This window comes from Humulus lupulus, chromosome 6 (assembly GCF_963169125.1).
Source record: "Humulus lupulus chromosome 6, drHumLupu1.1, whole genome shotgun sequence".
Lineage (NCBI taxonomy): Eukaryota > Viridiplantae > Streptophyta > Magnoliopsida > Rosales > Cannabaceae > Humulus > Humulus lupulus.
The window spans coordinates 3,612,476-3,639,644 of NC_084798.1; the positions used below are offsets into that span (position 1 = coordinate 3,612,476).

Below are 27,169 nucleotides of genomic sequence, written 5' to 3' on the forward strand. Positions count from 1 at the left end.
GTATGTAGGCTTGGGCATATGACCCATATGACTAACAAGACCCCAAATGGGTTATGGGCATATGACCTACTTAGCTAGTAGGACCCCATTAACCCCATGGGCATATGCTTGTTTAGTCTATGGGACCCCAAGTAATAATGGCCATTATAATAAGTGTATGTTATATGTATTGTGTTAAGTCCTTATGTTTTCTTATGAAATTATGTATGTGACTTTGTGTTAGATTTTCCTTACTGGGCATTAGGCTCACTCCTTTCTGTTTATGTGCAGGAAAATAAGTTTAGAGGCGGAAAGATTCGTGATGCCTGGAGAATGTGTATCGATGGTGAATGGAGTCAAGGGGCTGAGCGTTATTCGATTCGAGGATGTAGTCTTCTTTATGTTTTTTTATGGTTTCAAATGTATTTTCTGCATTTTCTATGTAACCCTTTTTACTTTAAGTTGTTTTTGTTTTAAAGACGATGGGTACCCATATCCTACTTATTTTATGAAAGTAACCTTTGTTTCCACAAGTTTCAATAAAATTATGGTATTTCCGCAAAAATGTAAGTTTTATGTATAGATCCGTTAATGGTCCAAATAGTCTAGATTAGTGGGTCGTTACAGTTGGTATCAGAGCAAACGGTTCCTTCGCATGAAGTTCTCCTCGATACACATGCTCAAAGCTCCGAATCGGACCGCCAAGTAAGTGTTTAAGTTACAAGTTACAAGTTACTTTGTCTATGTGTATAGCTAACAACTTTAGTGTTTATGTTTCAGTTAAAAATGAATGGAGCTTTAACCTACCAAGATATCCGAGCCATTAAGGCCTTAAAAAGAATAAGGGAGCCAAGAAACACCGTAGGAGCCTTAGAAAGGATTACACGAAGGTTGCTTTTGTTTCACCAAGCAATAGGTGGCCTTCAAGAGGCTAAACAAATAATGCTAAGATCAACAGAACAATATGTATTAGTGATTAGGTTGTTTAAAGATTTCCATCCTGTAATAGCAGCCTTAGAAGAAATATGGGAAGAAATGAATGATGAGGATGAATCACCATTAGCAATGAGATACTATTTCCTCTTAGTTAGGTTCACCGCAAAATTTGAATTTCAATTCACCAAGGAGCAAAAGAATAGGATTCTCACAAACCTTCCTAGAGGGCATTTTGATGCTCATGATAATGATGACTATGAGGCTATAGATGATGATATGTTAGATGACGGATCGGATGTAGAAGATCCCGATTTTTAGATTAGTAGTTTTTATTTGTTTTATTTACTTTTATGTTATGATTGTAATAAGTGAAATTGTTTTCCAAATGAATAAACATGCTATTTGAATATCATGTGTGAGTTTGAAATTTTTTTTTCACAATCATAATAAATACTAAATAAAATGAATAATGACTGAGTTCGGTGAGGGTGGATACGAATCAATGAACCTGGTTTCCTTGTTGAGAGTTAGGGGGCCTTAGTAGTGGGAACGATTTTACTGATCCCAGCCCTCCCTCAATATGGTTAACTTTGGAACAAAGATAAGTTTCGAGCCTGAGAATTAAGTCATATAGGATGATTAGAAACACACTTAGAAAATAAATATGACTTGTTTTTCTAAGTATAGAAACCCACTCTAATAATAAATAAAGACCTATATAATTTTTCATAAAAAGTCATAATAAATAGGTCCGAGATATGTTTGTTTTAGAATAAGTTTTTGCCTTAGAGCCTATTAGGAAGAAGTTCTAACATGTTTCTTTTAACTGTTAGAACTCTGCTACGATGTCTCTCCGAAGATCTGCTCGCACCAACGGGAACGCTTCCAACGATGTTCCAGCGACCAATGCGGTCCCTACCGTTCGCCGAAGGAGAGTACGTGTTACTGCTCGCCGCAACGCACCGGCACAGCCAGCTGACAACACCGCAGAGATTGCCAGACTACGACAGCAAGTCGAGGAACTTCTGCAGCAACAACGCCAACAGGCTCAATCTCAGCCTCAGCCTCCGCCACAGCCGCAGCCGCAGCCACAGCCAATGGCCCCAGCACCCCAACAAGTTGGTCCGTATGGGGGATGGCCTATGACGAACTACGCTCCTTATCCTGTTCAGCACATGGAACCAGTGTACGAGAGGTTCCGCAAGCAGCACGCTCCGAACTTCGAAGGGACTACGGACCCCTTTGAAGCAGAAGAATGGCTAAGGAATGTGGAGCCGATCCTAGCCCACATGAACCTTAGTAATGCAGACCGCATATCCTGCGTCTCATCTTTGCTCAAGAAAGATGCCAGGATATGGTGGGACTTGGTCCAGCAATCCCACGATGCTGCCACCATGACGTGGACCCGATTTGTGGAGCTCTTCCACAAGAAGTACTACAATTCAGCAGTGCTTGCTACGAGAGTTGAGGAGTTCACCAATCTGAAGCAAGGGAATTTAACAGTGGCGGAATATGCTCGTCAGTTCGATCGCTTAGCGAAGTTCGCAGCAGAGTTGGTTCCAACCGACTATCTAAGGGTGAACAAGTTTGTTAGAGGACTTCGCCCGAAGATCGAGATGGGGGTTAAACTAGCAAACCCGGGAAACACTTCATATGCCGACGTTCTTGAGACGGCAATTGAAGTAGAAAGGTTGCAAGCCAACGTGAGCAAAGAAGAAGCCAGCAAGCCGGAACCTAGGCAGCAGAGCCAACCTCAGGCCAGTCGGAACAACAATCAGTCCAGCAACAGTCAGTCCAACAACAACGGTAACGGACAGAAGAGAAGGCATCCTGACAACAAGCAAGCCGACAACAATAAAAGGGCATGACCAAATAATGGGGGAAATAGGTCGGGTTATGTGGAATACCCGCCATGTGCCAAATGTCAGAAGAAGCACCCCGGAGAATGCCGTGCCAACACCAAGGAGTGTTTCAACTGTGGTCAAGAAGGGCATCGTAAAAGAGACTGTCCTCAGCAAAAGCCGGGAGAAAAGAAGGACGAAAAGATGGTTCCTGCTCGGGTTTTTGCCTTAACCCAAGGAGAGGCGGATGCTAGCAACAAGGTGGTCACAGGTCAGGTTTCCATCCTCAATAAATTATGTCATGTATTATTTGATTCGGGAGCCACCCATTCGTATATTTCGTTAGGAATGATAGATAAACTAGACAAACCTAGTGAAAGATTTAGAACTAGGTTTGCAACCGAGTTGCCTTCGGGCAAAGTAGTTCTATCATCACGAATTATACGAGGCGTACCAATCAAGATTGAGGACAAGGAACTAGAAGGAGACCTGATAGAGCTGGTGATCAAGGACTTCGACGTCATACTAGGCATGGATTGGCTAGCACGGCATGGCGCAACGATCGACTGCAGACGCAAGAAGGTGATGTTCGAGACCCCTGACGGCCAGAAACTGTGCTTCATGGGACAAGCTTCAGGACTACGCACACCGTTAGTATCATCTCTCAAAGTTCAGAGAATGATGGAGAAAGGATGTCAAGCATTCTTAGCCAACATCACGAATGTGGAGAAGGAGACATCACTCAAAGTTGGAGATGTTCGAGTCATACAAGAATTTCCAGAAGTATTTCCCGATGACTTGCCAGGATTGCCGCCAACTAGAGAAATAGACTTCACGATAGAATTAGTACCCGGCACCGAGCCTATCTCTAAGGCACCATACCGGATGGCACCTACGGAACTCAAGGAGTTAAAGACGCAGCTACAAGAACTCCTAGACTTGGGTTTCATTAGGCCAAGCCATTCACCGTGGGGAGCTCCGGTACTATTCGTGAAGAAGAAGGACGGAAGTATGCGCATGTGCATAGACTACCGTGAGCTGAATAAAGTAACAATTAAGAACAAATACCCGCTACCTCGGATTGATGATTTGTTTGATCAACTCCGAGGCGCGACTGTATTTTCTAAGATCGATCTATGGTCCGGGTATCATCAGCTCAAGGTAAAGGGAGAAGATATCCCCAAGACAGCCTTTAGGACTCGTTATGGACATTACGAGTTCTTGGTTGTGTCTTTTGGTCTTACTAACGCGCCAGCCGCGTTTATGGACTTAATGAATAGGGTCTTCAAGGACTACTTGGATAAATTCGTCGTTGTGTTCATCGACGACATTTTAATTTACTCCAAGGATGAAGTGGTGCACGAGGAACACTTGAGGATGATTTTGACGCGATTGAAGGAGCACCAACTCTACGCGAAGTTCAAGAAATGCGAGTTTTGGCTCTCGCAAGTGGCGTTCCTCGGGCACATCATATCGAAAGACGGAGTTGCAGTAGATCCATCGAAGGTAGAGGCCGTGAAGGATTGGCCTAGACCAAAGAACGCGTCGGAAGTAAGAAGCTTCTTAGGGCTAGCAGGTTACTATAGAAAGTTTGTAGAGGGCTTTTCTAAAATAGCCACTCCACTCACCAACTTGACCCGGAAGCAACAAAAGTTTAACTGGAGTGATAAGTGTGAGGAAAGCTTCCAGTTGCTTAAGGATAAGCTTTGCTCAACACCAGTACTTAGTGTCCCAACACCCAACGACAAGTTCGTTGTCTACTGTGATGCATCAAAGTTAGGATTGGGATGCGTACTGATGCAAAATGACAAGGTGATAGCCTACGCGTCACGTCAGTTAAAGGAGTATGAACAACGCTATCCAACTCACGATATGGAGTTGGCAGCGGTGGTCTTTGCGTTAAAAATCTGGCGCCATTATCTTTACGGAGAACGGTGCGAGATTTATACGGACCACAAAAGTTTAAAATACTTCTTTACTCAGAAGGAGCTTAACATGAGGCAGCGCCGGTGGTTGGAATTAGTAAAGGATTACGACTGCGAAATCCTATACCACCCGGGGAAGGCAAACGTAGTTGCCGATGCACTTAGCCGAAAAAGTTATGGGAACTTAGCAGCCTTATCCGGAATAGAAAAGCCACTACAGCAGGAGCTTATCAGTGCCGGAATAGAAGTGGTTGTAGGCAAGCTGGCTAACTTGTCTATCCAATCGAATCTGCTAGAAGACATACGGAATGGTCAGAGACATGATGATTCACTAGCAACGCACATGGATGCAGTCAGAGAAGGCAAGACTACAGATTTCTCAATATCCAGTCAAGGTTTATTGAGATATAAGGATCGAGTATGCGTGCCAGACAATCAGAGTATTAAGAAGACGATCCTAGAAGAAGCGCACAATACTCCGTACTCTGTTCATCCAGGGTCTACCAAGATGACTCATGACATCAAGGCAGTCTATTGGTGGCCAGGGATGAAGAAGGACATAGCAGAGTATGTATCTAAGTGTCTGGTATGCCAGCAAGTGAAGGCGGAGCATCAGCGGCCTGCAGGATTATTGCAACCACTTAGCATACCGGAGTGGAAGTGGGACGATATAGCCATGGACTTCGTGACGGGTCTGCCAAAGACAAATAAGCAGCATGATTCTGCTTGGATAGTCATAGATAGACTAACCAAGTCGGCTCATTTTCTGCCTGTTAAGACTTCTTATACGGCAGACCAATATGCAGACATCTACATTCAAGAGATTGTACGATTGCATGGAATCCCCAAGACGATAGTATCAGATAGAGGATCAGTGTTTACGTCAAGATTTTGGAGAAGCTTACAGCAAGCCATGGGTACTAAGTTAAGTCTTAGTACAGCTTTCCATCCTCAGACAGATGGGCAGTCCGAGCGTACAATTCAGATTTTAGAGGATATGCTACGCGCATGTGTACTTGACTTCGGAGGATCGTGGAACAAGTACTTACCGCTGATCGAGTTCTCGTACAACAATAGCTACCAGTCGACGATCGAGATGGCACCTTATGAGTTGCTATATGGAAGAAGGTGTCGATCACCGTTGCACTGGGACGAGGTAGGAGAAAGGCAGCTTCTAGGGCCCGAAGCTGTTAGACAAGCACAAGAAGCAGTAACGCTTATTAGACAGCGTATGCTTGCTGCTCAAAGCCGACAGAAGAGCTATGCGGATACCAAGCGACGCGATGTGGAGTTCCAAGTTGGAGATCAAGTCTTCCTGAAGATATCTCCTATGAAGGGTGTCAAGCGGTTCGGGAAGAAAGGCAAGCTCAGTCCCCGATTCTTAGGTCCTTTTGAGATATTGGACAAAGTGGGACCAGTTGCGTATAGACTAGCCCTACCGCCAGCACTAGCCGATAGTCACAACGTCTTCCACATCTCGATGTTACGCAAGTATGTGTCAGACCCATCTCACGTCCTCAAGTACGATACTATAGCACTCCAGAAAGACTTAAGTTACGAGGAACGACCAGTTAGCATCCTAGATAGGGGGATGAAGCAGTTACGGTCCAAGAGCTTTCCTATAGTTAAAGTCCTATGGAGCAATAGTTCTGAACGCGAGGCAACGTGGGAGTTGGAAGAGGACATGCAGAGCCGGTATCCGGAGTTATTTGGTAAGTAAATTTCGAGGACGAAATTCTTTTTAGTAGGGGAGAATTGTAGAGTCCAAGAACTTTACTTAGCTAATTGTTTAGTAGTATTATAGTATGTTTAGTGTTATCATTGTTACTTTGGATTTTTGGTTCAGACCGGGAGTTATTTGGACACTCATAGTAGTACTTATAGATTTTCTAAGTTTAACCTATAGTTTAAGAATATTAAGTATAACCTAAGGTTTGATTAATGTGTCTGATATTAAGGAATATATTATTATATTATAAGGTTTAGACATCAACCAATAGGATTTTAAGCACATGTTTTGAATGGTAATTAAGGATTAAGTATTTTTGAGGATTAAATTAAATAAGGGTAAAAGTTTGAATGTATAGGGTCAGTCAGCAGCTTTGAGCACGTTGAGGGCTTAGTCAAGGCTGTTTAGTCCATTCAAACTTAGCTAAAAATGTGTAAACTCGTGTTTAAATATTCTGCGTATGCCGATATATCGCAGCTATAGGGGGCGATATGTCGCAGCACGTAGATACGGAAAACACGAATCGATGCACGGTCGCCTCGGGAACAAAGGTCCAGGCGATATATCGCCTATAGGGGGCGATATATCGCCTCCACCAGCATGTTTTCAAATTCGTTTGAATTCTTTTCCCTTCAGCCATTCAAACGCCTTCAACAGTCCAGCATCTTCTGAACGAGTCTTCAGCCTCTGCTGAACGATTATTCAAATGATTTTCACTTAAAAAGCCATTATTTTTATTCAAGTAAAATCAAGATATTTTCATTCCCAAACTCTATAAATAGGACCTAGTACCCAGCCATTATTCACCATTTGCTCTAAATTCAGAGGCTGCTAGTGTTAAGTGAGTGAGAGAGTGTAAACACTTGGTTTGGGGAAATACTATAAGCTTAAACATCATAAGTTTATCAAACACTTGGGAAGTAAGTGAGTGCTATAGTATTTCGGTGGATGTTAGATTGATCTTGCAATCTTTGAGGTAAACCCAAAACTCTAGTCCTTTCTGTGTTCTATGTTATTTCTTTCTCAAAACCTTCTACTCAGTCCCCTAACCTTATTCTTATTTTTGGTTAGGGAATCCAAGTTCTTAAGCACTTAAGTGGTGGTAAGCATATTTTCGTTTAATGGTTTAGTCTTCCTATTCTCTTTCATTTCATCTCCTTTCTTTAGACTCACCCTTGTTCATTGTGGTTTTAGGAGTGTTCCAAAAGTCCTAACTCAGTCCATTTTATCCCGGTAACTTTGGTAAGGAAAATAGGCTAGAATTAATATGTTATGTGCTTATGTTATCTATATGATTATGTTATTAAAAGTGTTATGATATGTATATGTGTATGTAGGCTTGGGCATATGACCCATATGACTAACAAGACCCCAAATGGGTTATGGGCATATGACCTACTTAGCTAGTAGGACCCCATTAACCCCATGGGCATATGCTTGTTTAGTCTATGGGACCCCAAGTAATAATGGCCATTATAATAAGTGTATGTTATATGTATTGTGTTAAGTCCTTATGTTTTCTTATGAAATTATGTATGTGACTTTGTGTTAGATTTTCCTTACTGGGCATTAGGCTCACTCCTTTCTGTTTATGTGCAGGAAAATAAGTTTAGAGGCGGAAAGATTCGTGACGCCTGGAGAATGTGTATCGATGGTGAATGGAGTCAAGGGGCCGAGCGTTATTCGATTCGAGGATGTAGTCTTCTTTATGTTTTTTTATGGTTTCAAATGTATTTTCTGCATTTTCTATGTAACCCTTTTTACTTTAAGTTGTTTTTGTTTTAAAGACGATGGGTACCCATATCCTACTTATTTTATGAAAGTAACCTTTGTTTCCACAAGTTTCAATAAAATTATGGTATTTCCGCAAAAATGTAAGTTTTATGTATAGATCCGTTAATGGTCCAAATAGTCTAGATTAGTGGGTCGTTACAGATGATGTATAATTTGTGAAAAATACGATGATATAATTGATGAAGTATCCATGAAGAAGAAGAGGCTAGACACTTGTTGTTAATAGGAGCCCACTTTCATAAAGTTCATTTAATGAAACGAATAAGACAATTGTTGATAAGAAGAGTTAATGCATTAATTGCTTTGTCATTTTCGAACAATGACCAAGACAAAATCATACAATGACTATAGACAAAGTCATGTTCTATTAGTCAATGTTTTAATATATATATATAGGCAATATCATGAAAATATATGAATGATTAATAAAGAAAGTGATGAACACGCTTGAAATTTCAACACAATCCAAGTCACTTTAGTTAAAGTTTCTATGAGATTAAGGTTTTCTTTTAAATGATTTTTAAAATTAATACAGGACATATGTACATGTATTTCCAATCGGGTCAAATTTTTGATAATTTTTGCTATCACTTTAACCTTATCATTCACTACTAAAGTATTGGTCTTCTACTATTAAGTAACTCTTGGTCCTCTACTTTTAAATGACAAAGTATCAGCTCAGTAAATTTAGGATGAGACTTAATTTTAAAAGTGTCTATTTCCACGAAACAAAATATAAAACCAGAAATTGATTTATGTAGTGAGATTATTGGTCTCTTTAGACAAAACTGTTATGATATGTTATAAGGAGTAAATAATGAAAATAGACTTTTGAAAATATTGTTAATTACATATTTGGTTTTGAGTGCTTAGATTAATGCGGGTGAATTTAAAACCATGTCTTTGTTATTATAAAAGGGAAATTTGAGTTTTTATATTTAATGAAGTGTCTAAAATTAAAAAAATGCTAGGCCTTCTAATCATTTGAAAAAAATACCAAATCTTTTTACAATACCCAAAATACCGCTCCTATAATTTTTCCCATCCACTCCCTCTTCTCTCTTCCCTCTCTCTCCCTCAACCCATTCCTCTCAACTATCTCTCTAGAAAAAAAATCAATGGGTAAGGTAAAATATAAGAGAGCTCAATGTAATAGCAGATATTCCTTACTTAGGACACGAAAATATTGCATTTCGAATAGATCTAGGCATGATTTTTCATTAAAAAATCGATGTTGCTCGATGGTGGTTCGATGGAGGTTCGAACGACGTTGATTTTCTGCAGATTTCAAAGTTTCAGATCTGAAAAAAATCGCAAAAAATCCCAAAAACCATGCCCAGATTTGTTCGGAATGTAGTATTTTAGTGACCTAAGTGAGGAATACTTGTTGTTACATTGATTTCTATTATATTTTACCTTACCCATGAATTTTTTTTCTAGAGAGGGAGTTGAGATGAATGGGTTAGGGGAGAGAGAGGGAAGAGAGAAGAGGAAGTGGATGAGAAAAATTATAAGAGGGATATTTTTCGTATTGTTAAAAGAATTGTCATTTTTTTTAAATGATTTAAATGCCTAGCATTTTTGTTTTGACTTAGAACCCCTCGTTAAGCATAAAAACTCAAATTTCCCTTATAATAAGATAAAATGATACTTATGTGTGGTGTTGGGAATGGTAAAAAAAATAGACTATTAATGATGATCTGAAATATGGATAAGTCGAAATAAGAAGCAAAAGTCTTAGCATATGCTCTCTAATTTGACTTATACACGTGATTGAAAAATCTTTTAATGTATGCATGAATTACAGAGTAAGCAAACCCTTATCTCATTGGTTAGACACAATACAAGGCACACTAATTCGACAGAGGATTTTGATTCATCTCGTTGTCATTAATGTTACCTATACCTTAAGGTGTCAAATAATTGCTCTTATATAATTGGTAGAGAGTAGAGACCAAACCAAAGTCATTTATGATTAATGAAGTTATAACTCATTGAATATTTTGGTTCAAAACACGTCAGATGTGGACTAATTAGATAAACAAACCCCTCATAAATGAAGGGCGTCCTACATAGACTTTAATGTTTACTCATATAGTTCAATCGATTCATGAAGTAATAGTTAAACACAATAGCGAGATGTTAAACATACTACTTTATTGTTGTTCCTTACATTACTTTTATACAACATGAACAAAAATCATATTCTAAAGGGAAAACACAAAGAAAAAAATAAACTACATAACACAGAGCCATTGCATTCATTCAACAATTGTTTCTAACTCAGGCGTCATTATTCTTGATGGTATCGTTGTATGTGTATTTGATTGGCCTGTTGACACAAATGGATTTGGCGGCATGTGGAGAGCTTCTTCACCTTCTAACATTTGGACAACAACTTTCATCGTTGGACGTCCCACTGAGTGCCACTGGATGCACCACAGTCCTACAATTGCAAGTTTCTTAGCAATTTTGTTGTCTTCCTCGTTTTCAATTTGTATTCGAAGATCTTCTCCTACTTCTAAGAGATTATATATCCACTCTGGATAATAAATTTCATCTGTTTCAGTTGTATTCTTCCGCCTTCCTACAATTTCCAACAACAACATTCCGAAACTGTAAACATCTTCCTTATAGGACACATTTCCAAAGTTTTTAGAGAATACTTCTGGTGCCATATACCCTACAGTTCCTCTAACTGTAGTCATTGATACCAAACTTTGATCCTTAGAACACAACTTAGCTAACCCAAAATCGGAAATTTTTGGTTTGAAGTTGTGGTCCAACAATACATTGTGTGGTTTGATATCAAAATGAAGGATTCGTTGATCGCAACCTTGATGGAGATACTCAATTCCCTTGGCAACGCTTATGGCAATTTCTTGTAATTTTTCCCAACTAAGTGGTGAACGGTCTCCACTTCGACTGGCTTCTAAGGATATATAGTTATGAAGCGAACCAATTGGTAAGAATTCATAGATGAGAGCTCTTCTAAATCCTTCGGCACAATATCCAACCAAGCGAACCACGTTCACATGGTGAATTTGACCAATTGTAGCCACTTCATTCAAGAACTCTTCTCCATTATTTGCCTTTGATGAATTGTTTAGGATCTTCACAGCTACCAAAATCTCATTGGAAAGCTTTCCTTTGAACACTGTTCCATAGGCTCCTTCGCCCAACTTATCCTTGAAACGATTTGTAATCTTCTTAATGTCAGAATAAGTATATCTTGATGGTTTTTGAGCAATATAATCCTCTAAAAACTTTCCAATTCTTATCCGATATTCTTTATCTTTTTCGTATATTGTGTAAAGATAAAATGATGCAGCTGCCGCCGCTAACACCACAACTGCACGCAAATTAAACACATAAAAGAATATATATATATATATATGTTTACTAAGTAGCAGTGAAAAGAGAGAGTTAAATTAATATTTATTGGACTTAGTCCAAACTCACATATAGTACGTCCGATCACTTGCCAAACAATTTCTGCATCTGTTTTGAAATATTTATAACAAAATTATCATTATTTAATAGCTAATAATATAATGACTATATGTTTAAAAATAATAGTAATCTCTAGCAATAATTACCTTTTTTGTGTATAGGTCTGTGGAAACACTCAACTTCGTCATGGCTATGTCGTTTAAATTTGCATCCCATGCGATTGGCTTCACAAGATCTACAATCCGGTTTGGCCCATGTCAATGTTGTAACAACAGTCGAATCACTATATCTATATGACGGCCTTATGTTGTCTGGAATAGATTGAGTGTCGTACATCTTGGTACAGCCCATGTTCCAATCCTCATTAATCTCATCATTAGAAGGAAACAATCTAAGGCTGCAAAGCGAATTTGGAATGAAAAAATATGGCTTGTGTAAGAGCAATTGAAGACAGCGTAGCTTGTGTAATTCTTTCGACGATCATATTTCAATTGGAACGGAAATTTAAATGGTCGACTACTACTAATCTTATTTTCCGAAAGCAGTAGTAGTGTCAAAAGGCATTCAATATCTGGATCATATTCCATTTGGATTTCCTGTGAAACATAGTCTATGTTTGTTACTTTTAATTGGGCATCAAGACTTGGAAGATTCAGAAAAGTGGCAGATGGGCATGACTTGGAAGACTTGGAAGACTGTCTGTTTAGAAACTGATTGGATATATCGAAACCGACTGGATAGGCATGACTGTCTGTTTCGACTGGGAATACGGAACCACTTCTTTCTTCTTCTACGACTCGGAAAGGGAATCTAATCGGTGGTTCGTCATGAGAACACCTCCTCGCGGCTGTTCCTCCTAATAATAATATGATGATGGAAAACAACAACAAACCACCACGAGAGGTGACCATGCTCACCATCATTACTAGTTACGACATATTAACTAAACAATTGATATTATATCTTGTTAGCAGGATTGATGTCCTCATACATATAATTTTCCAATCAAGCCCTCCAAAATTTTTTGTTTGTGAAGAATAACGTACAGTATCAATTTTTAATAAATTATTCTAATTTTTAAAGATTTTTTTTTTTAAAAAAAATTCATTATAAATTATATACATTTTTTTAATAATCATTTATAATATTGAGAAAAATACCTTGTTATTATTATTTTTAAATTATCAGAAGTGTAAAAAGGACTTAATTTTTCCAAATAAAATATAGGTACGTAGGGAGTGAAATATAATGAATTTTTTTTCGAAAGATATTGGTGAATGTAAGACTCAATGTGAAAGTGGTTCATACGTTTTCTTCCATATTATTTCACTTTTCATTTTTCTCTCCATATAATAAAAGTATAAACAAAGTTTTAATTTTTTAACACAAAAATAATAATTAAAGGAAGTTTAAGTTTCACACGTATATCTGTCTATTTCTTTATGAAATTTCTTAACAATTGCTCATACGAATACTTTTCTTCTGTCTTTTTCATTATGAAATTTATTCATAATTATTTATACGAATACTTTTCTTCTCGTCTGTCTTTTTCTTTATGTAATATCATAACAATTATTCATATGAATACTTTTCTCTTGTCTTTTTCTTTATGAAATTTCTTAACAATTATTGATCATACGAATACTTTTCTACACCCTTTTTAATAAATGATGGTGACACTAAATAATTTTCATATATTTTCTTTCTTCAATTGTAAAAGTAAAGAAATTTTACAGCTTGACACTTGAATAAAGTCCATAAATTAAATAAAGTTGCTTTTAATTTAAATCATTATGTATTTAATCATTGGAGCGTTATAAGAAGAAAGATTTTAAAAAGATGTAATTTTCTATATATATCAATCCGTTTTCTCCAATTGTATAGCAGTTGACTTGACTACTAGTATAAATATTGCTTTAGAATAATGGTACACAAACATATATAATTGCGAAATGGAAGCCCTTCATCTTATTCTGATCACGATCATAACTATACTCCATGAGATCAGCAGTACTCATAGTAGTAATTATAATACTACTACTATGACTACTGCTAATTGTTCTTCTTCTTCTTGTGGAGATGTCCACAATATAGTCTTCCCTTTCCGACTAGAAACAGATCCATCCAGCTCCCGCTGCGCACCAAGCTGGGCGTGCTACGAGGATTTCATTGATCTTTCTTGCGAGAACAACAAGTTGTTTACCCACTACGGATATGGCTTAGTTCGGGCGATCAATTCAAAGAACTTCACAATTAGACTTGTGGACCCTAATCTCCGCAAGGGTGATTGCTCATCCATCCCTATGCAACTGACAGAGAGCTTCCGTTATTATGATTTTGAACTAGAAACCAGGGTTAGAAACGGTGACAAGTTTAGAAGATATCAACTTTCAGAGTTTGTATTATACTTGAGTTGTGAAAACAAGGTGTACAATAATTCTCTGTACATAGACACAGCTCCTTGCATAAATAGCTCTACTTTCTCCAAGCAAAATCCCAAAGGTCGGTTCGTATATGTGGTGTATGCTTCTGGCTTCAAGTATTCTGATCTCGCCGACTCCTGCCAAATAGTCCGCTCGGCTGTCGTATCTGCCAAAGATGGCGATGAGAAGAGGAAGAAGATGTCCTACCGAAACATCCACGATGAGTTTACCAATGGCTTTGAGTTGTCGTATCTGCCAAAGATGGCGATCAATGCAGCTTCTCAAAAAGAAACCGTAAGGCCATTTCGCAACATCGATGAAATGTCCTGCTTCTCAATAGGAGGGACTCGATTTTTAATGTTGTGCAGTAAGGACTAATTCATCTCTATATACTAATATTTATATACCACATAAACTGCTTTGGGATTAGTTAATTAATGTTATTAGAAATTTACATGTGTATTTCTATATTGGATGACGCAGGGCTGTGGGATATAATCAAAGATTTTCTGCTCTATAATATTATTCCTGGTGAGAGTTCTACCTTACAAATATCGTTTTAATCACCGACGATTTTCCCCTTTTAATCACCTTTTGTTCTCTTGTTTTTCTTGCAGCCTTTATAATTGAAAGATTGAAGCAGATTGGTAAGAGATCTTTAACTATTTTTTAATTTATAATTTATTTAATTAGTTATTTTATATATTTTTTTGCGTAAAATTCTACACCAGTACGTATTCAAAAAGTATTATATGTGCTTTATATGTTGTTGTGGGCGCTTGATATAATTAATTGATATATGAGTAATAGTTAAAGTAGAAAAGAATGACATAATTAATTGGAATATTGCTATGGTCCATCACCGCAAGTTGTGGTAAATTGCAATTGGTGTAATATAATATCATGTACCACATATTCTATTTCAAATTTGAGTAAGTGGAACTTGATCTTAAATTGTACCAATTATCTTTTGTAGCATTATTGGACACATGCCAAATAACAAAACTCAAGTCATTAGTTATTTAATAATTAACTATTGTGATGTGAATTTGAAAGGAACTCTGTTCTTAGATTTTGTGGGAGTATATTACAAGTTTGACCATTAAGCTATCCTTCAAACAACTATCTCAATCCTATAAGAACCCTTTCTTTCACTTATTTAATTCTTTTAATTTTTTAGTGACAACATTTTAGTCACAGCATAGAGTTTTTTTTGTGACTAAGTGCCACTTTTAGTGAAAACAAAAAATTATTTGTGGCTAAAAAATCGTATTTTGTTACAAATTATCACTAATATATTCTTAGTTACATCCTATTGCTTGTAGTAATAAAGTTTGTTGTGACACGTTTAGTCACAACAAATTATAATTTTTGTGACTAATATTTTTAACTACGGACTTTTTAGAGCTGACATAATTAAGATAATATTTTTAAATATTTTTTTTTAGTATTAGTCATAAATTTTGTTAGAAATAATATAGTGGAAAGAAAGAAACATATATATTAATATATTTAATTGAAGAATGGAAATACAAAAATACAATATAAAGAATAAACCAAAGCCGAGGCACGCAAAACGCGCTTTTCTTAAAGCAGATTTGCCCCTCTACCTGAACGGTGCTAGAGGATTCGTGAGCAACCACTTCCCAGGATACCACAACTATCAAGCAGAACGAAAGCACCACTGCGTCTGCTTAGGCGAAATCCAAACAAACCTTCCTTTATCACAAGAAAATTGTAACGCCCTGGTTACTCCAAGACCGTTACTGTGAACATTGAACTGTGCTTAACTCGCTAATCGAGTTCTTTGGTTATAAACGTGCATCTAGGTGTTATTAGTAGGTTAAGGTGAAAAACCAATAAAAAGAAAATGATATATTTTATTTAAAACATAAAACTGTTCATGGGCCCATAAAAACGTTTACAAGTTATTTACAATCCAAAATGGTCATTACAGTGTAAAATTTACAACTCCCTGACCTTAGCGGCAAAATTAGGGTTAAGAAACTCCTTGCTCGTGATAGTCAAGCGGCCGCATATGTACACATCGCCACCTAAGCTCTCCACTCAAGGCTGGGTGGGATTTTCTTTCCCTTTACCTGTACCACATAACACCCATGAGCCAAAGCCCAGCAAGAAATCTCAACACTGCATGAATATCAAATGATGATCATAATAATCATCCAAGACTTATAGCCCCAAACATATGAGTGAAAAATGTGTAAGTCACTAACGTGGGTTCCGCACCCTTTACAAGTGAGTGATTGAATCATTAGCTTAAACAGGATAAGTGACTGATGAGCGAGTCACCAATATAAAAAAAATGAGTGACCATGGAGTCACTAGTGTAGGTTACGTAGCCTTAGCCATGTGACAATACGGTCACCTGGGCCTTCTGGCCCTGGCTCTGAGTGACTAGTCATAGAACTAGGCAAGCGCTTTTAGTTTTCATCGAACTTGGGGTCGATCCGGCATTAATACTCATGATGAGTCATTCAATGCTGATGTCAATTAGATCTAATATTTATCGGCTCTGCGTTCATGACACTTATGCCGCTCCTGACTCATAGGTTAGTAACATACGACCATTGCTCAGTACCGCTGTCAAACTTGACTAGTAAGTCACAGCTTCACAGACGGATCTGACACCATTGTCGATTCTAACTAGTAAGTCAGTGCCATTCACAAGTAAGCAAGATTTGCTAAGCATTTGATATGCAATCACTGTCCACATTTAAACACTCAACATGCCTAAATAATAACCATTCATGTCACATATGGGGTGTAGTTTTCTTAGCTTTAGTTCGAGCAAGAAGTAGTAACAGAACAACCCTTGAGAATGATTGACCTTTAGATTCCTTAGAGGTTACCTAGCCATAACCAATTATAACCTCAACTAAAGAAAATCAGCAATGAAAGGGTCTTGACCTAAACCTCACTCTCGGGACCCCGAATTGTACCCAAACGGTGCGTAGATTCGATCCCGAGCCTTATGGATTGAAACTTCAAGCTAAAAACCCTTAAAAATGCCCAAAACCAAAATCTAAAGAAGCAGGGTAGCGCTATCCCCCTAGCGCCCCAACCCCTAAGTCAGCAAAAACTCCTCCTTGAGTAGCGCTGTAGTGCCCACTTGTTGGCGCTGTAGCGCTACACACAGCCAAAAATGCCCCTGAAACTTTTCCCTTCAACTCCACCATTTCCAACCTGAACCAAACACTTCCAAACCTCATTTTAAGTCCCAATTGAACCCAAAAACTATCTACACATGTCCTAGGAATCATAACCCAAGGAACCCTAGCCAAAAACTCCCATCAATTCCCATCAACCAACCTAGAAAACCAAGTTGAAATCTAAATAAAAAATAGAGCAAAACTAGAGTTTTAATTGATAGAAACTTACCTCAAGCTCAGATTAGGACCCTCTTTAAAGGTGGAACACAATACCAAGCCCTCAAGATCCACTTCCCTAACTTAAATCCTCAAGAAAAGCTCCAAAAATCCAAAAGAAAATGAGAGAAAGGAGGTACGGGAGGAATGTTTTATGCTTTTTTTTATATAACTTTCCACAGCCGTCAATGGCTTAAAACATATCATAAGGTCTAAAGGCCTTTTTGCCCCTAGGTCATTTAAGGTTTTCTAAAGGCTCCCAAGGGTAAAACCGTCATTTCCCACCTATTTCGTTAATCATAATTAATACCCTCCAATTCCCGTTATTCTTAATATTCTCAAATACCAATAATTTATATCCTATTACCCTTTAATTCTCGGCAATGTTCTAATCACCAAATTACCCCGAGACTCACCCCGAGCCCCAAACTTAATCCCGTTATGACTAAACCGCTAATTTGCACTCAAAGATCGTCTCATCCCGAATGGCTCGAACAAATCCACATTATAATGTGGCCTCGACAATAGGTCACCGACATGCATACAAATATAAAATTACGCCCTCAACGGGCTAAATTACCAAAATGCCCGTGCAATGAAATGTGGACTCACATGCATGCATTTAACATCATATTATAATATAATTAACATAAACATGCATATAATAATTTAATGACATAATAAATCAATTACGGCCCTCCCGACCTACTAATCCAACAATTACACTGCATTAGGGATTTTGGGGCATTAAAACTATCCCCTCCTTACAAAAATTTCATCCTCGAAATTTACCTGAACAACTTGGGATACTGATTCTGCATATCTGATTCCAGCTCCCAGGTCGTTTCCTCAACCTTCTTGTTCCTCCATAATACCTTAGCCAAAGGTATCGTCTTATTCCTGAGGACCTTGTCCTTTCTATCAAGTATCTGGACTAGTTGCTCCTCATAGGAGAGATTTGCCTCAAGCTCCAAATCTTCATAGCTAAAAACATGAGTCACATCAGATACATACCTTCAAAGAGTTGAAACGTGAAACACGTTATGCACGACCGACAATGCCAGAGGTAAGGCCAACCTGTAAGCCACCTGCCCAATCCTCTTTAGGATCTCAAATGGACCTACAAATCTAGGGCTCATCTTGCCCTTTTTCCCAAACCTTCTCACCCCTTTCCATGGCGAGACTCTAAGGAAGGCGTAGTCTCCCACTTGGAAATCTACGTTCCTGCGCTTGGGATCTGCATAACTTTTCTGTCTGCTTTGAGAAGCGAGCATCCGAGCTCTAATATTCTCAATGGCCTCACTGGTCCTGTGAACTGCCTCAGGACCCAAGTATCTCCTTTCATCTGTCTCATCCCAATGAATAAGAGATCTGCACTTCCTACCACACAACATCTCATAAGGTGCAACCCCAATGGTAGACTGATAACTGTTATTATAGGAAAACTCTATCAAAGGTAGATACTTGCTCCAGGATCCACCAAAGTCCAGCACACATGCTCGCAACATGTCTTCTAATATATGGATCGTCCTATCAGATTGTCCATCTGTCTGAGGATGATAAGCAGTACTGAACTTCATCTGTGTTCCCATGGCCTTCTGTTAAGTTCTCCAAAACTTGGAAGTAAAATTAGGGTCTCGATTTGACACGATCGAACTCTGCGCTCCATGAAGGCGCACGATCTTTCTCACATAGAGATCTGCATACTGGTCAACTATATATGTAGTCCTCACTGGCAATAAGTGAGCTGTCTTGGTATCGCGATCCACTATAACCCAAATAGAATCATGTTGACCAACAGTCCTGGGTAGTCCCGCCACAAAATCCATCGTGATGTCCTCCCATTTCCACTCTGGGATATCCAGAGGCTGCAATAACCCGGCCGGCCTCTGATGCCCAGCCTTGACCTGTTGACATGCCAAGCACTTTGCCACATATTCCACTATATCCCTCTTCATCCCAGGCCACCAATACATCAATCTCACATCTTGATACATCTTCATGGTGCCTGGATGCAAAGAGTAAGGAGTAGTATGAGATTCATCCAGAATCTCTCGCCTCAACGCATTGTCTTACAGAACACATATCCGACCCTTGTATCTCAACAAACCTATGCTTTCCCCTACCTCGGATCGATCAGCTCGTAGAAGCCACAGCTGGGCACGGTCTTATGTCATTCATGAATGCTTATTATGGATATAACCAGATCGCCATGCATGCACCGGACCAAGAGCATATGAGCTTTGTAATAGATAAAGGGTTGTACTGTTACAATGTCATGCCTTTCGGGCTTAGATATGTTGGGGAAACATACCAAAGACACCGGATCTATGTTGAAACTGGGAAGGGGACCACATGGCCGAGCTGAGAATGACTTTACCTCTGTCACTCGAGCTCGAGGCCTCATTGTTGGTGTCATTCCCGGAGCCCGGACTAATGAGATGGCGAGCTGAGGATTGTGCTTTTGAGCTTTTTGACCTCTGCCTTAGAGGAAGCTTATCAGTAAGGAGGGGCACATGCTCCCACATGGTGTACTTCCGATAGGCGGTGTCGTCTGTTGACTGGTCCTGCTTTAGAAGACCGCAGGCTCAAATCTTATCTTCACGGAGAAGATAAGATAGGGAGTGCCTACCATATGGCAGCTGAAGCAGAATTTTTTTGTGCTCCCTCATTGCATCTGTAGGGGTAGGACGATGATAATTGGCTAAAGAGTCAGACACATTATAATTATTTCGTGTCTAAACGTTAGACAGGCATGAAAGGAAATGGGTCGTATACTTACGAATTCGTCTTAATGAATAAAACTTTGAAGCAGCCAGGCCATTTGTCCAAAAGAAGGCCGACTTGAAGTTGGGAGGATTGTTGGGCATACCCTCGAAGATCTTCTTCTCCTTGGGATAGCTCAACAAGCAATAGAAGTCGTCTCCTCCCCTAGCTCGGGAGGGGTTGCTTTTCAAGCAAAACAGACACATGATCTCCCTTGGTGAAGGTCCTTGCCAATTTAGTTCGTGGTACATCGACCTCAGGGCTGACAAGACCCTGGATGAATTGGTCTGGAGTTGAAAAGGCGGGAGCCCGAAAAAATCTAGAAGTCCTTAAAAAAGGACTTCAAGGGTAAAAGAGCCCCTGCCTTCATATGCTCGCAACTCCAGGCCGCGAGCCTCAGTTTTTTGTCGGGATGGCCATCTCCCGGGGCATAGCAGCTTCGTTCGTTGGAGGTAAAAGCTCGGCACCTCAACGAGCCTGACAATCCTAGGCTGTGACAAGCCAGGATGTTAGAGATTTGTCCTAATGAAGAAACCGAGCTCCAATAATGCTCGGCCTCAAAAACTCCTCTCTCGAGGTAGGAACGGCAGCTAGTTGTGAGGTGGATGGGCGATTTAATGTCTCCATCATTGAGAAAATGAGGTCTCCTGGATTGAAGGCGACAGTTACTTTGAGCTTGGGGTAAAGAGGGACCATTCTAAGCTCGGGGTCTGGGTCTTGATAGATGGCGACCCGAAGTTTTTTCCTTTTCCTTTCCTAGACCTCATCGATTTGACGCCAGAAGTGAGCTCGAGAATAGGGAATTGCGAGCACTGACCCCCATTGCCTTTCAAGATTCTGCGACATCTAACAAGAAAGAAAAGGGTGAGGGCCAAGCACACAAGGAACAGAGAATAAAATTCTAAGTGATTCGAGCTCGAAAGCTCAAAGTCATAGAATAAGCTCAATTGAAAGATTTGAAGGAGCCTCGAGCCATTGGAGGATTCAGGCTTCGAGCATGTATTTAACGCGAAAAGGGAAAGTGGATTTGTTTTAAAGAATCCCGGATTTTTAGGGAAAAAGTTGGCGGTTACTCAAAAATGTGCTAATTTTGGGAAACATGCAATTTAAAACCCTAATTCAGTACCTTATTTCGTGGTCTACACGGTACGTCACCCGTGGTCTAAAAACTATATATAAAAAATGTCTACATTTGCATCCTCTATCCTAAATCTGGGTTTGAAACCCATGATATCAGAAATTTTTTGAACCTAGAGTTTACACAATATCAGCTAAACAAATGTGATTGGGATTACTAATTGCTATGAAATTTCTTATAAAACTAGTGAAAAAACTAATAAATATGCTTACGTTGCAACAAGAACACAGAAATGTAAAAGCAGAATATGTATAAACAAACGAGATCAAAAACAGAAACTTACACACGGTAGCTTACGGATACAGAGAGATTGATGACCGGAGGAGTGGTTGCAAGAACGATCTCATGGAGTTGAGCAATCCAAGGTTATTTTGTTTTCTCGGTTTGGAAAACATACGAGGACAAGACAATGTTTGCGTTCTGGTTTTTCTTTCTTCTTTCTGAAAGTTTGAAAATGAAAGTGAAGAAGGAGAGAAGATGAAGCTATATATATCTATTTATATATATATATATGCAAAACGCAAAAGGAGGTCAAAGGTCGGGCTAATCTGAGCCATTGGCCAGATTTGGTATCTGATCTGACCGACGGGTACAAACGTGATGATGGCGGCATAAAGTTGGCAGGCGAACAAATGTGGGCACAATACCAAAAGAATTTGAGTACTCTTATTGAGCAACCCTTAGCTGAAACGTGTCCATTAGACGATAAAGTGTCCAAGGAGCGCAGTTCAAAAGTTTCCTTCTCATAGGATTCGAACTGATACTTTTGAGGGGGCAAAATGTTACACTCAGATTTCGAGCATGGGGAATAGTGATCCCAAAATCTAGCCTTGTTAGGTGTAGGCTCGAAATGTGCACAGTCATCATATGATCCTCCCGTCAGACGGTCTCGCTATAAACGACGATCTCGTGTGCTCGAAAAGTACATAGCTTCGAAGATGCTTCCAGCTGTCAAGGTAAGCTTGAAACAGCAAAGGGTTCAACACTTGTATATATTTTTGGTGTATCTCTAGTTCTCAGTGATAATGATCTGAGCTTGAGAAACATAAGCTCGATTATGATGACTCCATCAATGACTTGTTGGGAGCAAAGACAAAGCAAGAATAACAAGTTCGTGATTGACAAATAATCTCGGAGGCGTAATAAGCCCAAATCAAAGTCAGTCGGGTACGTATGGATGTATTTATTGTTATAAAATCCCTATATTTAAGGGATATAATGTAATAAATTATCCAATCCCACATTCTAGGGGATATTATCATGCACGTAGAAAATAATGCATTAAAAGACATTATATCATTTGATTTACAGAATATCTTCCCGAGATATGTGGGAACGAATTCAGAAACCTTCTCTATAAATAGAGAAGAACACTCCATTTGTAAGGAACGAAATTTCTGAGATTTGAGGAGAAACGCTGGGAAACTATTCTTTGAAAGTTTCCATAAGAACTTCCAAGTTCTAATAACATAGATTCGTCGACTAGGCAGATTTAAACTGCTGAACCACGTAAAAAAAATCATGTTTTCATCTCCTATTTCATTTTCTCTGGTATAATATCTGTTTAATTGCTCTTCTTTTTAAGTTAACGAAAAACGGCGTCAACAAGTAGGAATAACATCTATGTTTTCAGCCATATCTGAATGGTGAAATAAAAAAAATTGCACTTTTAGCAATTACGTTTTAAGATAAAAAATTGAAAGCTAGCAATTACATCATACTTGAATGGTGAGTATACACATGTGATAGGTACTAAAGACAACATTAATAATGAGACATTTAATCACATTTATAATTTTCTATGTATATATATATTTAAAAAGTGATTTTAACTTTATAAATAATTTAAATATGCAAAACTCATCTTAGAAAGAAACAGAGAAGAAAAAAAATGTAACACTACTCCCTTAATGTTAGTATATAGATAAAATATAATAAAAGAAAAAAAAAACATACATATACTATAGACGAAATATGACTTTCCACCAATTGAAATATATTAAGCAATTTTTTCTTCATCTAAATAATTTCAATACATGAATATGAAACAGAAGGAAATTAACAGATATAGAAATAATTATATATGAATATCTCTTAATTATGATACAATTATATATGAAACATATATATAGAACATAAAATTTAATATAAGACAATTATATATGAAACATATATATAGACATAAAATATAACATGGGACAAATAAGATAAACGAAACCTACAAAGAAAATTTTATGCACAATGCCATATATATGAATCTATATAATTTTCATGCACATATATATATATTGAGTAGAATATGAAAAAAAAAATAGGTACCGAAAAATAAAAAGAATTGGATAAGTGCATATATAAGTATAAAGTTACTGGCACCAATTAAATATAAAACAAAGAAAACCCAAACTGGTTTCCGCCCTTCAACCTATTTGTCTTCTCTAAAGGAGTCGAAATGTGCATTAAGATTGTTAGAAATAATATAGTAGAGAAGAACGAAACATATATATTAATATATTTAATTGAAGAATGGAAATACAAAAATACAATATAAAGAATAAACCAAAGCCGAGAAACGCAAAACATGCTTTCCTTAAAGTAGATTTGCCCCCTCTACCTGAACGGTGCTAAAGGATTCGTGAGCAACCACTTCCTAGGATACAACAGCTATCAAGCAGAGCGAAGGCACCACTGCGTCTGCTTAGGCAAACTCGAAACAAACATTCCTTCTATCACCAGAAAATACTATAGAGACAGAAGAGAGAAAGATACTAAGTGTGTGATACTTTGTATCTGTGTGTCTCAGAATGAGAGGAAAAACATCATTTTATAAGCTTCATGGAGAGTTGATAATGTGTGTGAATGAAGTGCATTAATGTCAAAATATCCAACAAATCTGGAATCTTAATTTATGAAAATAAATCAGAATTAATCACGTATTCTGGTAATATCAGTAGTTACCCAAAGTAATTTTCTGAAAATCAATCAGAATTAATCACACAATATTCTGATCTTTCAATTTTGACCAAAGTGATTTGCTAAAATCAATCAGAATAAATCACACAATATTATGATATTCTCATCTTTAACCAAAGTGATTTGCTGAATCATTAAAGGCATCAATTTCTCATTCACTTAATTTTTTCCAACAAATTTTGTTGTGACTAAAATTGTTTTTTTTTTTTTTTTGAGTGGATCTTGTCCCAAGTTATAGTTATCCAATCACACACAAACCTATATATGACAAGATTCAATCATAAGATTGGTATATTCTGTTATATAGTATCCTACATGCACCTAAGACATTTGTCTTTAATTTACACAACAGATTTATCCATTGTTATAAACTTCATACTTTGGAAGAAGAAAAAAAAGTATAAACTTCAAAACTTGAATATTTCATAAAAAGTGGTTTTTTTTTTATCTCCCTTACTAATTTCACTATCTCTTGTTTTAAATCATTGTACGATAAATATAATTTAATTAATAATTACATATATTTAGTTTTATTTAGAAAATAATTACATTTATAAAACTGTTATTTTTTTTTAATAATATAATGTATAATACATTTTGTTTATATTTAGTTCCACATTAACAACACTTTCCCTTGGTATTCTTATTCTAGGAGTCGTTCTTCTTTTCCTTTCTATTAGATGCCCTCTTCGAACTTTTAGGATAGATGAAGATTGCTTTCGCTTCTGACATTTTCTTTTGTCCTTTTTGGTTCTATCTATAGAGATAGTCTTACAAGTCTAAATGAGTTTAGTCATGTTATATTCTAAATTAATAACGTAGTTTTTAGTGAACTAAGTGAAAATTAGTGTGCTATACTTACAGTATCATACTAATTTCCAATACGCCTCTATATATGGTGGCCCATGTAATTTTTTCTTATCACGTTCAAAACATACTGTCTTATTATTGAAATATTTCTCTTTATTTTCGTATTCAAATTATTAGTTTTCATACATAAAAATATATATGAATGGGATTAGTCCCAAAAGGAATACTAGCCCCACTAATCAAATATGAATATATGTATATGAGGTTAATATGTTGTGTATAAGTTTGGACGAACATAAGTAAATTTTATGTAATCATATATACTATTATATATAAGAGTGACATTTTTATATACTATTATTCTGATAATCCTTGCAGTTGAGATTCTAGCACCAAGAACAACAATTGGAATTTCATTTATGATTGGTCTTGTCATTTATAAGTGGCGTAGACGACATTTGTCAGCGTACGATGGCATTGAAAAGTTTCTACAAAGTCAAAACAATCTCATACCAATTAGATATGCATATTCAGATATTAAGAAGATGTCTAAAGACTTTAAAATTAAATTAGGTGAAGGAGGATTTGGCTCTGTATATAAAGGAACGCTTTGTAGTGGTCATTTTGTGGCAATAAAGATGTTGGGAAAATCCAAAAATAGTAGTTGGCAAGACTTTATTAATGAAGTTTCTACTATTGGAAGGATTCACCATGTCAATGTTGTGCGACTAGTAGGTTTTTGTGTGGAAGGTTCAAAGCGTGCTCTTGTATATGAATACATGCCCAATGGATCTTTGAATAACCATATTTTTTTGATAGACCAAGAAATAAATAATTCCTTATGCGACGGAAAAATATTTGATATCTCACTTGGAATTGCTCGCGGTATTGAGTATCTTCACCAAGGATGTGATATGCAAATTTTGCATTTTGATATTAAACCTCACAACATTCTTTTGGATGAAAATTTTATTCCCAAGATTTCAGACTTTGGTCTAGCAAGATTATGCCCTTTGGAGAATAGCATTGTGTCTTTAACTGCAGTTAGAGGAACCACTGGATACATAGCTCCAGAATTATTTTACAAAAACATTGGAGGAGTCTCCCACAAAGCAGATGTATATAGTTTTGGAATGTTGTTGATAGAAATGGCTAGTAGAAGGAAAAACTTGAACACACAAGCAGAGCATTCAAGCCAAATCTATTTTCCTTTATGGGTGTATGACCATGTCAAGAAAGAACGGATGATAGAACAAGAAGACATTACAAATGAGGAACATGAAGAAGAAATAACAAAAAAGATGATTGTGGTTGCATTATGGTGTATACAATTGAAGCCTTGTGATCGCCCTTCCATGAGCAAAGTCATAGAGATGTTAGAGGGTGATGTTGAATGTTTAGAAATGCCTCCAAAGCCTTGCTTGTATCCACAAGAATCTTATAATAACGCCGAGGCTACCACTGAAGATACATGATCAAATACAGGTTATATAACATGCTCGTTATCATTTCCTGAAAATTCTTTTTAAAATTCATCAATGGCAATTCAGTTATTGTGTTTAAGTAGTCTACATTTTATTTTTCACCATTTGGAACAATTTTTTGACTTTTTATGTTTTTATGCATTGCATACTTGTCCATGCATCTTGTATTATATTGTATCCAAGTATTAAATATGTATTGGCATTACTCTAAAGCTAAAATGCATTGTGTCAAAGAAATAATTACTCTGAAGTATATTGATTCTATTTTAAAGTTCTGCTAGTAATTTAGCTTATATATTTTTGAACTATGAAGGTTTATATTATCTTGACAAAAATAAGGTATTTCAATACGCTTTCTCTGATGAGGATCTCTCAGATATTCTTTCTAGGTATCGTGTATGATGATCACATTATACACGACATATGTATGTTGGGATCACTACAATAATCTATATTTTTAATGATTCCATATATATAATATCTTGCTATGTTTTACACCCATACTATGAGTAAAGTTTCTCTCTAGAGTGGCTTG

The 27,169-nt window shown here is 37.4% G+C and overlaps 2 protein-coding genes across 2 annotated transcripts; one reads left to right on the forward strand and one right to left on the reverse strand.

Annotated features, from left to right (window-relative positions):
* Nucleotides 1-10,326: 10,326 nt before the first annotated feature.
* LOC133783655 (rust resistance kinase Lr10-like) lies at nucleotides 10,327-12,577 on the reverse strand. The gene is made up of 3 exons (XM_062223302.1): nucleotides 11,992-12,577; nucleotides 11,804-11,892; nucleotides 10,327-11,608 (listed from the first exon to the last, which is right to left on the reverse strand). The coding sequence occupies exons 1-3, from the start codon at nucleotides 12,575-12,577 to the stop codon at nucleotides 10,466-10,468; spliced, it is 1,818 nt and encodes a 605-aa protein (XP_062079286.1). The 3' UTR covers nucleotides 10,327-10,465.
* Nucleotides 12,578-13,498: 921 nt separating this feature from the next.
* Nucleotides 13,499-26,884, forward strand: LOC133781419 (probable receptor-like protein kinase At5g39020). Its single transcript, XM_062220390.1, has 4 exons — nucleotides 13,499-14,447; nucleotides 14,564-14,611; nucleotides 14,698-14,727; nucleotides 25,529-26,884. The coding sequence occupies exons 1-4, from the start codon at nucleotides 13,610-13,612 to the stop codon at nucleotides 26,623-26,625; spliced, it is 2,013 nt and encodes a 670-aa protein (XP_062076374.1). The 5' UTR covers nucleotides 13,499-13,609; the 3' UTR covers nucleotides 26,626-26,884.
* Nucleotides 26,885-27,169: the final 285 nt, after the last annotated feature.